A 12,086-nucleotide genomic window follows, 5' to 3' on the forward strand; every position below is an offset into this window, starting at 1 on the left:
ACACCATCATTTGGTGTGTTTTAACAATAAAATGTAATCCCCGGATCTGATCTTTGTCCTCTTGGTAAAAGAGGTAATGTATTAGTGACAAAATAATCGTTTGTAATGTAAAATGATAAAACGGGATAACAAGTATTATAAAAAGGACTTAAAATTTAATACGCCAGCGTTAAGTATAAAGGACGAACGTCTTACGAAAGCCAGATAACTTTGCGAACCCAAAGGTGTCTTCAATTAGAATCTGTAGATGATTAAGTGCTTTTAGGTACGTAATTATTTTCAGCGCGCTGACTTCTAATAATGTCCTCTATCCTCTTGTTTACACATTTACACATACTCATTGGTTTAGACGACGTATCCAAAAAATGAAATTTTTCTTATATCCTACCCCATGGTGTTAGCATATAAATGAAACCTCTTCTGCAGTACTTTCACATGGTGCTATTAAATTTATTTAGTTTGTAGTTCTAACTTTTGAGTCTGTGGAGAAAAAACCTATGATGTCACCATTCAAACGAAACCTCTTTGGTAGACTTTTTACATGATACTATTTATTTTGTAAGGATTTTCCAAAAATAAAAATTTGAGTTTTTGTAAATTTTCTTCGACTTTGAGAAGTAAAAAAGTTAAACACTGTGGTTGGAACCTTTCGGAAGCGACGTCTGCACCTTTTCGAGGTTTGACTACATTAGAAACCGTAACTTTTTAAGCTTTAATTAAAACCATTATAAAATTAATATTATCTCCTAATTGTTACCAGTATTCAGTTGATGAAATATCCGAAGTTATTACTATCTGTTGAAACTCGTATGTGAACGTCAACATAAACAAAAGCATTCCTCCGCACATGCTCCACTCAGCAAGACTAGAGATCACGTGAAATAAATATCCGGGATCTTGAGGACCCCACTTGAGTTTGGCTAAAAAATGATATCGAGGCCGGGCCAAGGCCCACTCCAGGTTCGCTTTGGTCTGGAAAGCTGCGAATATCACCACGCACAGCGTTATCATTAGCGAGAGCATGGCTCTTGAATGGCATACCGCTGAGCTGTTGATGACACCGTGGTCTTTTAGCTTATACGACATTGCGCATTGTAACCAGCAGAATGTGAGACCGCTGATAAACGCCGTCATAGCACCGACGTCGTGGATCGACCAGTCCTTAAAAAAGGGAAACAACGTTAGTATTTTTGTACCTGGCTAGCAAAACGCAAGCCTTGTTTTCGTAATGTCAAGTGTCGTGTGTTTCATTACACTTGTTACCCGTGACGGTAGATGCCAAGTCATTGAGCCTCGCTTGCATTCCTTTATACAACAAAAGAATATTTGATTGCGGGCGCAACTGTAACAGCCGCCACTGGCTGAGAGCTATAGTGTATTTCATCATCGTTAGTGGAAATGGATGAATTATGGCGCAATTTTCCCCGTTGGGGCATTCTCACATTATATTCCCACAAACCTCTCCAGAATAAAGGGGTCAAACAATGTTAAATGACAGTTTTTTAAAGTGCGCGCTATTTTACACACTCGCCTGCGGTCCTTGGGCCTATTTGGTTGTTCTCACTGCATGTTGACGTCATCTGCGATCTCTAACTGAACAGAAACTAGGGAGAAATGACGTCAAAGTGTTTAAGACTCTGAAGTGAAATCCCTCCCCCACCCCCTTCGCCAAGCACATGGTTCCGTTTGCGTTTGGATTGGATACTTTTTAGAGTGATGTCATTTGCGATCTCTAACTGAACAAAGACTCTGGAGCAGTGAAGTCATAAAATGTTCAAGAATCTGAAGTGAAACTCTCCCCCACCCCCTCAGCGTACCGCTCATGGTTCCATTTACTTTGGTTTGGTTTCTTTACAGAGTAAAGAAACGGCAAATTTTAGTTTGGAAAATACCTTCTCAATTTCAAAATTAGCTACCAATGTCATTCCAAGTCCGGCTAAAATAGCCACCACGAACGCCAGTTTATTGAGACGATGAAGCTTGACATTGTCTTCCGGGTACTGCTCCGCCACGAGTTTATACTGCATAAAACGGACGAACGCATTGGAAATGAAAAGAAACGCCGATAGATTCGCCAACTCCCTGAAAACGTACTTTTCAGGAAATAAAACTCCAGTCTCGCTGATAGCGGGAAGAAACGGATAAATATGTCCATACGAAAGCGCTACACAGTACGATGAAACCACGGTAACTGAGCAACAGATGACCAGAAGAATACACAACCAGCCTAAACCACACCTTGGCCATTGTCTCCATGGCATTTCCTTAACTTTCCGAAGGCTGAGAAGAACCCGTTCTTGTTTAACACGACGGGTTGACGAGTTTACAATTTGTAGTCTTACCGCACGCCCTGTAGCGGTCGCCAGTCGCCCTGAACGAAAGACTTTCGGCGTCTCACGGGCCTGAAAGTAGATATTTTGTTGCTAACCTTCCATGACAAAGCAATTTTTTCTAATAATTTCTTTCCGCCTTTCCTTGGTCTGTTAATAACATTTTACCGCCGTCGAATGAAGATTGGTATAAATGTCAGCTACGCCGTGCTTGTGACCGGTACCAGAAGCACATGGGCTCTATTCTTCAAAACACGTTCTTTTCTCTCTTCTGATTTCGAAACGAACAATGAAAACTTTAGGAAAATCAGTGTCCTTGTCCGCCTGCAAGAAACAACACATTGAACAGCATCAGAAACTCATAAGGGGTTGAAAACCCCTTAAGAGTTTCTGACAGCATGGAATGCATTATTATGATTTTGAACCAGTGAGATCACGGGAAAATATTACAAGCTTTTACATATTCGAGTATATACAGCACCCGTTTATGAGTGTTCATGCGTACTGTTGGCTAATTGTTTTGTTCAGTCCAGTTTCCTTTCTCTTAAAATACTACCATTAATTGTCGCCTGAAATTTCTTCCAATTAGCGATTTATCGTCGCCAGCGAGTGAAGAATACATGCTCCGTTACTATCAAATCGGTGATCCCTGGCTTTTCCCGCCAAATGGTCATCCGGTTTTTCGTCTAATTTCAATTTTCCATTAGGGTTCAGTGAGCCGTGATAAAGACCTGCCTCTGGGTCAGAGAATGTGCTTTGACATTTTTTTTCTTTTTATTTACAAGTTTCTTACGCCGTAGTCTTTTGTGGAAAGGACGAAGAAAGCGAAGTACTCATTTTTTTTCCCTTAGTAGCGACAACCTGAAACTTTAAAGTAAGCTACATTGTAGGCACATGCGCATAAAGGTTTTCCTTTCTCATCGTCTGACCAACCCATGCTTTTTATAAAGGGAAGAACAAGATAATTCCTTCAGTTACTCCAAGAACACTCTGGCGACCTGTCTCCTCTTGAAGCTGGCGTATATATACTTCGCCTTTTTTCTGAAAGTGAACGTAACTACTACCTTTTTATAGACGGTTTTCATGTGCGAATCCCGTTACAGCATCTTCTTTCCCTGGTCCACCTTGTTGATTTTAGTGGTTGGCCGAGAGAGTCTGGTGCAGTAAATCCCAATACTCACTTCTGAAAACTTCTGAACAGACTGAACATATACTTCCGTGTCAGTGGCTTCTAGTCCTCGCTCCTACTTTCTTACTTCCGCTATTGTCCGAATACCTCAAGCACACTGCGACAAAGAGTTCCGAAACCTAACCGATATGTGACAGTCCACTTTCGAGATCGGCTCGTCGCAGCTTTCCTCAGTTACGGAAATTGAGCCGAAATCATCGTTACGTTAGGCCCGTTTGAAACGTCGTGCTACCGCCGTGCTAAGCTACAGTCTAAGCTGGCTCGACTGTAACTCGACTGCAGCACGACACTAGCACGACTTGGTTTCAGACGTCGAATTTAATTCAGTCGAATAGAACGGCTGTTGCCGAAAACGAAACACAAAAATAAAGAAACGATTTAGCAAACTTTTAAATGTATTTGAATGTATTTAAAATTTATGAATTGAGTTCGGCACGGCAGTAGCGCCACGTTTGAAACCAAGACGAGCTACTGCCATGTAGCACGACTTGGTTTCAAACGTCGCGCTACTGCCGTGCTGAAGTCGAATTTAATTCGATCTATTTATTTCGGCATGGCAGTAGCACGACGTTTTAAATGGGCCTAATGTTTGAAAAGAATCCCTGTCGGATATGGTTTGCGTTTTCACCCAAGAGCTATCCCTTATAGTTTAAGTATAGCCCAGAAATGGAGTCTTTACGGCACTACCCCTAGCCTGTTCCAGGCGTTCAGATAGTGGGGAGCGGTGCGTAGTAAAAAGGAGCGCGAAAAAATAAAAGCGAGGGAGGGGGAGAGGTGAGAGAGGGTTCCCGCACCTCTCTCCCCAGTCCTCCTCTACTTTTCATCGCTTTCTTTACTTGGCTCCGCTCTCCACTATCTGAACGCTTGGAACAGGCTACACTCCCCCCGGCAGGATTCTTATACAAGAAAGACGTGGAAACTAAAGACGGAGAAGAATGGTTGTGAAGGTAAGATGATTTATTTTATTATATTATATAGACACGAGTGTTTTACTGGAAAATATACCAGTTGTAAAATTCATAAAAACTACATCCGGGACCCGAGTGGTTTATTTTCCATAATCTCACACGCGAGTTTATCGATAACGTAATTTCGGTAATTTCCCTCTATTTTTTTATCGATGTCTTTTTGTCCATATATTAAAAAGTACATTACGCGGCGGCTTGAAGATATGAATTTTATTTGCTCGTGGCAAAAACAATATTTTACGAACGAGCGCAGCGAGTGAGTAAAATATTGTTTTGCTACTCGAAAATAAAATTCGTATCTTCACGCCACCGTGTAATATCCTCTATTTATTATTTATAAAAATTTTGTGATTAGATATCTGTTTGCCTCATTCGACTTATCATGTTTCTTTCCCATGCTAGAACAAAATTTTAACATTCCCAAAATTTTAAACGCGTACAAACTAACGGAGCTGTCCACATGAGAACGATGGTTCTATAATACCCGGCGTCAACTCTCTGGAGACTGTTTATGAAAACATATTTTTATAGAAGCTACATGTGCGCATATAGTTGCGTTTACGCTTCGACAAAAAGACTCGTCTGCAATGTAAGCCTTAAAGAAATATAAAAAAGAGTTAACGACAGTGAGTTGACAACTGTATGAATTCTAACATGATCTTATGGTCGTCTAGTCACTGCTATTGTTCATACCATTATGACTGAAATTCCAAGTAAACAATCGAAAATCAAAATGGGAATCGTCGATGACACAAAGTGCGAAACAGACCAAGGAATGCCTTAGCAACGAAAGATATTTCATTGGAATGACCGGAAGACGAAAAGACTGATTCTGAATAAATTAGATTGATGATGTCGATCGTACAAGATCAAATCGCCAGCATACGCCACTGAAGTAAGCCAGATCAGTCTCTCATGTGAACCTTGCTCCGGGCGGTATTTGATTACAGAAAACCAGTTTAAATCACCGACATTCAATTTACGTGAGTAATTTTTGCGTTAAGTTGATCAGTACTATCTCGGATTATCTGTGGACTTTTTTATTGATGATTATCGAGAATTTAACGTGGCATATTACTAAAACACACCAACTACGGTGAATCGAACTTATTACATATTTCAAAAACTTGTAGTTTCAAATGTAGTTTACAAAAAGACAGTCAAAATGAGAATAGGCTTATATCATTATTTGTCACAAAAGACTTTTTAAACTTTGAGCTACTGCCTCTACCTTAGTAAGTAAAAACAGGATGGTCTACTTCGACTTATCTGACTTACCTAAGCTCTAATATTAATTTCTTCGGCTTCCGCGCAAGTTTGGTTTTTTAAAGTTTCTATGAAATCTATTGTTAAACTTTAAATGCCCTTGTGGATGAATCTTCATTATCAGATTATTAGTTTCATTATTTCTACTTCATTTTTAAAAAACAAAAAATAAATCACCGCATGGCTATGAAATATTTGTCTATCGTACGCGAACATTAGCTTCACGTGCCGGGCTAAAAACATTTATAAAGTCTCCCACGGTTGCTTTGTCAAAATGATTTCGCATGTTGGACGTGTAAAGAAATGTCTGGTCAAGAAATCTTTAGTAAATCACCCTACTGAAAAAATGCTGACAATCGTCGACTGATTGAATTGGCATTGAGTTATTGTTTTCACTCTCAGTGCAAAGGAGCCGGACAATCTGCGAGCGAGCGAGCCATGGGAAAAATAAAGTTTAATGAAATTGCAATTACATGAAAAATATTTCGCTCTTAGTTCCCTGTGGGTATATGAGGTTGTGCTGCTGGAATATTGGCAGAATTACGTAGTCTTCATCGACTTTCACTGATTAGGGTTGAGCGCTCATTTACTGACTGGATTAGGGTTAAGCGCTGTTTAGGTTTAAACACTTATTTACAACAGTTAGCTTTCAGTTAATTTTTCCCTATAACTGCTTTTTCGATTTTTTTTTAATTTTCGTTTTTGGCTTGATAACTACAGTACGTGGAATTAGATTTGCATGTAAATGAGGTGGCTGGTGAGAAATTTGTTGGAGTTTCAAAGAACTGGTTTTTACAACGGCCGGTCCGTAAAGGACGCCGTTTTAGGACGCTAGCACGGATTATTTTCTCCATGAATTTTTTTTGATGTTTTTGAATAGGTACTTCGAAAGCAAGCCAAACAATATCGATGAAGAGAAAATGAGATGGATAGTCAAGGTAAGAAAAACCGACGGTATAAAATTTATATTAGGGAGCCATAGCAACGGCGACGGCCACGGCAACAAGAATAACAAAAGGCAATAGGCTCAATCAGAAACTCATAAGGGCCTGAAACGTGTAACTCGCGTTCAATGCTCGTGGATATTCATTTTTCAGTTCTAAGTACCATATTTGGAAACCCTCGCTGCGGCCTCAAAAAAGCAATAGGTTTAACAACAACTTTGCACGTGGATCACGCTTTTTTTGTACATTTCTTGACCGTCAATGCACGACTTCGACGTGTAAGTGCCCTTTTATGGAGGGCGAAAACAATACGGCGACTTTCTTTTTCTTTTCCTGAACTTCAGTCTCTAGATGAACTGAACGAGAAGAAATCAGCGCGAGTAAGTTTGAAGCAGCCTGAATACACATTTTAAGGGACGTTTTTGTAGCTGTCGCCATCGTTGTTGCTTGAGTTCCGTCAGGTTCCCTCACGAGAACTCGGAGTAAAATGATGTCACGTCGTTTACGAAGTTTAATTGGTCAGTTATCTTTTGACCTCGTTCCAAATATGGTCCTTGCGAAAACAAAAATAGACCTTATTCGCGATACCCGCCATCTTTTCACGCGCTTTAGGGTTGATCGCGGTCGAGTTTGTTTATGCTCTCAAAACAATAAGACAATTTTAAATTTGCAAAATGTACAGTTCAAGTTTCGCGTAATTATTACTTGCTGTGAGAACCTCTACCGTCGCTACTGCATTAAGAAAAATGAAAACGATCACTTCTACCCATAATTTGCCATTGTCTTTAAGATAAAAAGTTCTTCATTTTCTGTCGCCTAAAATAAACAAACACAGCCCCAATTTCTCGTATTGGCAGATTTTTATCACTTGTTTGCTCCCCTGAGAAACCACGTGACGTCACTTTTAACCCATCAGTCCTTATGCGTGTGCAAAGATGGCGGGTATCGTGAATGAGGTCTATTCACGAGCATCAAACAAAGCAACGAGAGTTACACGTTTCAGCCCCTTATGAGTTTCTGGTTCAATATAAAGCAAAACAACAACTCTGCACGTGCATCACGTTTTTTTGTACATTCTTTTTGCCGTCGTTACAGCACGTGAACACGAGACAACGATTTTTCTTTTTCTTAAAAGGTACAAGCCTTTACGATTCAACTCCAGAACAATTCGCCACCATTTGACAAATGCAGAGATGCCAACCTCTGGAGACCTAAAACCGGGAGACTGTCTTTTTTACACTACCCGCCCCCCGAATTTTAACGAACCCCCCCCCCCCGGAAAAATGGACCCAGCCCCCAATGGGAATGACTCAGGACATTATATGACGTCTTACATGATGTACATAGTATCAAAATTCCGCCAAAAGCGGGAGAATTGGCATCACTGCAAATGGAACGAGATGGAATAAGAACGTAGAAGTTTGAAACAGCGCAAATTCATTATTTGGGTAACGTTTTCGCTGCTGTCACTGTCGTTGATGCTAAGGCTCCTTAATAGTTCTTTCTTTCATGTCGAAATGAAAAGCTGTTGGGTATAGTGTGAGCTTACCGGTCGTTTCGATACAAGTTAATTCTTTAGAGGTGTAAATAGTTTCAAGTACTTGGCTTAAAGAACGAAGAATATTCACCCAAAATGTTTTTCTTCTTCAACTGCAAACTTTACTTGAAGTGATCGAAATTTTGAGCAATTTCACTGCTCGAGTTCGTATCGAAATGACTTTGTATCGAAACGACCAGTGTCCTAGTGTAGATATGGCTTCTAGCTTCCTGGAGGAGTAGTCATAAAGTGATTTGTAAACTTTTGGCGGGAAACAGTCTTTTTGTTAGTTTGTCATGTGACATCAGGCGCTGTGAGGGGATGCCACTTTTTAACAAATTTTGATTTTATTTAGTTTCAAATCACTCTCTTTACTTTGTATGTTTTTGCGTTTTTCAGTTAAAATTGTGTTTCTTCGACAAGAGAGCTGTCAAGGAGTCTTATGTAAAGATGGTTGTATTAATTCTGGTTGCCGGAATAACGCTACATTTCAACTGGAGTAATGACCTTGTCGGTGAGTGTTTAAACGTTTCGCTAAAGCTTTTGAAATTCCCTTTGTTATGTTGAGTTCTTAAAGGGCCAGAAAGAAGAAAAAGGTTTTGTTTTCATAATAGTACATCATTTAGCTTAAGCACTACGGCGTTGTAAACCTAAAAGCAAAATATAGGAAAAAATTGACGTTATCATGCACTGCCTACCTCAACGTTGATACTCGTCAAGGAAATTTCAACGGTATTTAGTAATCTACACTTGACTTCCCTAGCTCCCAACTTGTGCCGCTTTCTTTCCACGAAACCTACGTTTGCCTCAAGCACAAACGCCCCAGATTCCGTTTAGCCTACGTAGCTGTCGGGATGGTCAAATCAGTGCGCACATTGAGGCGGGCTAGATTCCATTGGAATCGAAGTCTTAAGATTCCGCGCATCTGTAGATCTACAAGGGTTCCTGTTGTGCACAATTAAGATTGTTTTATTAATTATCTAGCCTCGATTACCAGCCGCTGTTCTGAAAAATGAATCCGCCCGCCCGCGCTCATTTCCCCTGAGACCGACAGGAAACGGCGGGAATAGAGCTTATGCTTTTCCTGTTTATTCCCCTTTTTGTTTAAACGTTCGCTGCGCCGAATCGTCGCCCCCCTCTATCCCCCACGCAGCGATGGCTCACTTTTGTGCTTTGAGGCATTTTGCAAATGGACGCAACATTGTTAGGAGTTGTTGCGTCCATTTGCACGTAGCTAAAAGTTTGGCCGGTTTCAAACTTTGCGCAACAACTCCCACCAACTCGCAACAACATGCAACAGGGTGTGCAAAGGGACACAACATGTAAAATCCAAAAATGTTGCCGCGTCCGTTTGCACGGGGCTTCACGTAGCTCTACATAGCTCCCGCGGGGCCTGCGCTCTCACTGCATTGCATGCTTTCATATTTTGCGTGCTCCTTTATTTCCTTTACACTACTTTACTGACACTTACTATTAGCTTTTTTAATCGTCGTGGCTCCCTCTTTTAAGGTATGAACTGCAAATCAAGCTGCAGTGAAGACGACGTTTTGTCTTGTTCGCAAAATGGAGCGGAAGTAATCACGAAATCAAGTGTTAGGGAAATAGGGAAACCAATCAAAAGAAAAGGTAACATTGAACAAACAAACTGTCCAGGAAATCAAGAATAGTACTGAAAAAATATGACAACTTTAGTCCCTGGACCAAGATACAGCTTTCGGCTGCTTCTGTAGCCCTGTTCACTCTCTAACCGCGCCCACCTGGCGAGGTTTTAAAGAAAAGGAGCCCTTTACAGCCTGGCAGCTGTGCGAAAATGACTTCCCGCTAAGATTAAGTTTCGAATGGAAGTTTCCAGGGAATTAAATCTCAATATTTGTTCAAATGACCGCTACGGAGCAGTATCGAAGCAGTATCAGCAGGTGCTTCTAACTTTTGAGTCTGTGGATAAAATCCTAAAGTGTGACCATTCAAATGAAAGCTACTGAGCAGTACTTTCCTGTGGTACTGTTTATTATGCTGTTCAAGGTGGTTCTAACTTTTGCGTCTGTTGATGAAATCCTAAAGTGTGACCATACAAATGGAAGCTACTGAGCAGTACTCCCCTGTGGTACTGTTTATTATGCTGTACAAGGTGGTTCTAACTTTTGATTCTGTGGATGAAATCCTAAAGTGTAACCATTCAATTGAAAGCTACTGAGCAGTGCTTTCCTGTGGTACTGTTCATTTTGCTGTACAGGGTGGTTCGAACTTTTGAGTCTATGGATGAGATCCTCAAGTCTAACCATTCAAATGGAAGCTACCCACCACATACCCATCCAGCCACCCACTGAAATAACGGACGAATGTTTTCAATGGCTTCTCGTATAGGCTGATACTTGCAATCTAAAGCCATGCTTTCATAAAATTTTCTATGTTGCTACCATACGTCTTTGTTTCAATTCAGTGATGAACAATTTTCTTTCCAGGTTTTTTAACGATAGGAATTCCAACAGTTCAACGTGTTTTCAAAAACAAAACTGCAAGTTATCTGGTAGAAACCTTAAATTCGCTCTTCACTGGTATCTCCGAGGAAGATCTTGCAGACCTGTTGATCGTCATTTTTCTGGCTGACACCGAAGAAGCACCGCGAGAAGAAGTTAAAAGTGTACTACGGTCAAAGTTTATGACGTATTTGGACATGAATTTAATTCATGTGATTGCTGCTCCGGCTTCCTTTTATCCTCAGCTAGAAGGCCTAACACAAACGCTAAATGACAGCCCCGAGCGAATGTACTGGCGCTCAAAGCAAAGCATGGACTATGCATTTATATTTCACTACTGCCAAGGGCTTTCTCAGTACTATTTACACCTGGAAGATGACGTCACAGCTGAACCAAATTATATGAGGCAAATACGGGATTTCATTGCCCGCCAAGGTGACGCGAAGTGGGATGTATTGTCATTCAGTGGATGGGGCTTTATTGGGAAGCTTTTTCAGGACAAAGATCTGCGCAAATTTGCTCGATATATCACAATGTTTTATAACGAAATGCCAGTCGATTGGTTGTTATTTGTCTATTCAAAACTACAAGCCGGACAGCATTTGTTAGACGATAAGGAACACAAATGGGATTCACAACTCTTTCATCACATAGGTCACCAGTCTTCCTCTCTCGGTACCTAAAATAGTCACCAGTCTTGTTTCTTTTAAACGTGAATGTCACATCGGTCACCAGTCTTCCTCGCTCGATACCTAAAGTGGTCACCAGTCTTCTTTTATCGCATCGGTCACCAGTCTTCCTCTCTCGGTACCTAAAGTAGTCACCAGTTTTCTTTCTTTAAAACTTTATTAGAGTATATTTACTATTGTTTCGTTTAAAAAATGCTTAAGTAATACCTTCAACAGTATTCAAGCAGTACCTAGAGAAGTTAGCAGTATTCTACTTACAGTCAGGCAGAATTTTCCGTACAATTTCCTATTGATTACAACATCGAAAGACCCTGAAAACGAGGCTGGATCCAACCTCGTCCCCAGGGGCATCTCAGTTTTCAAAATGGCGTCAGGAGATTCTCTCCTGTGTACAAGGTTGAGTTGGATCGACCGTTCCCTTTAAAAGTCGCTTTCTTGTTTTCTAATGGCGAGCGAAAACTAAGGAGGGTATAAATTTGCACTCTCCCCAGATCCTCTGGCAAGTCTTCACGGCCTCTCAAACTCGATAGTGGCTTTCGAAAATTGTACAGAAGCATTTGTGTCTGTAAGAACTTCTGCTTAAACCTAAGTGCAATCTATTTTGACATTATGCATCTTTAATAAAGAAAAATACGATTATGTTTTTGGACAGCCAGTATAATTAAACCACCTTATAATACCCGGCG

At 40.6% G+C, this 12,086-nt stretch overlaps 2 protein-coding genes across 3 annotated transcripts; one reads left to right on the forward strand and one right to left on the reverse strand.

The window, feature by feature from the left end:
* Positions 1-622: 622 nt before the first annotated feature.
* LOC140950963 (DNA damage-regulated autophagy modulator protein 1-like) lies at positions 623-2,428 on the reverse strand. Its single transcript, XM_073400177.1, has 2 exons — positions 1,893-2,428; positions 623-1,161 (listed from the first exon to the last, which is right to left on the reverse strand). The coding sequence occupies exons 1-2, from the start codon at positions 2,259-2,261 to the stop codon at positions 754-756; spliced, it is 777 nt and encodes a 258-aa protein (XP_073256278.1). The 5' UTR covers positions 2,262-2,428; the 3' UTR covers positions 623-753.
* A 1,854-nt stretch (positions 2,429-4,282) lies between these two features.
* On the forward strand, positions 4,283-12,028 carry LOC140950605 (alpha-1,3-mannosyl-glycoprotein 4-beta-N-acetylglucosaminyltransferase C-like). Of its 2 annotated transcripts, none has more exons than XM_073399844.1 (5): positions 4,283-4,466; positions 6,634-6,691; positions 8,634-8,748; positions 9,744-9,860; positions 10,697-12,028. In XM_073399844.1, the coding sequence occupies exons 2-5, from the start codon at positions 6,674-6,676 to the stop codon at positions 11,392-11,394; spliced, it is 948 nt and encodes a 315-aa protein (XP_073255945.1). In that variant the 5' UTR covers positions 4,283-4,466; positions 6,634-6,673; the 3' UTR covers positions 11,395-12,028. The 2 variants fall into 2 exon arrangements, with proteins under 2 accessions (XP_073255945.1, XP_073255944.1); XM_073399843.1 differs by lacking the exon at positions 4,283-4,466 and adding an exon at positions 5,344-5,470.
* The last annotated feature ends 58 nt before the right edge of the window (positions 12,029-12,086 follow it).

Source organism: Porites lutea, chromosome 10 (genome assembly GCF_958299795.1).
Source record: "Porites lutea chromosome 10, jaPorLute2.1, whole genome shotgun sequence".
Lineage (NCBI taxonomy): Eukaryota > Metazoa > Cnidaria > Anthozoa > Scleractinia > Poritidae > Porites > Porites lutea.

Coding starts and splice junctions, on each gene's coding strand:
- LOC140950963 (XM_073400177.1), bottom strand. CDS start 2,261: ATGCCATGGAGACAATGGCCAAGGTGTGGTTTAGGCTGGTTGTGTATT. Junction 1,162..1,892: donor CTAATTTTGAAATTGAGAAG/GTATTTTCCAAA, acceptor CCCTTTTTTAAG/GACTGGTCGATCCACGACGT.
- LOC140950605 (XM_073399844.1), top strand. Junction 8,749..9,743: donor CTGGAGTAATGACCTTGTCG/GTGAGTGTTTAA, acceptor CCCTCTTTTAAG/GTATGAACTGCAAATCAAGC. Junction 9,861..10,696: donor GAAACCAATCAAAAGAAAAG/GTAACATTGAAC, acceptor TTTTCTTTCCAG/GTTTTTTAACGATAGGAATT.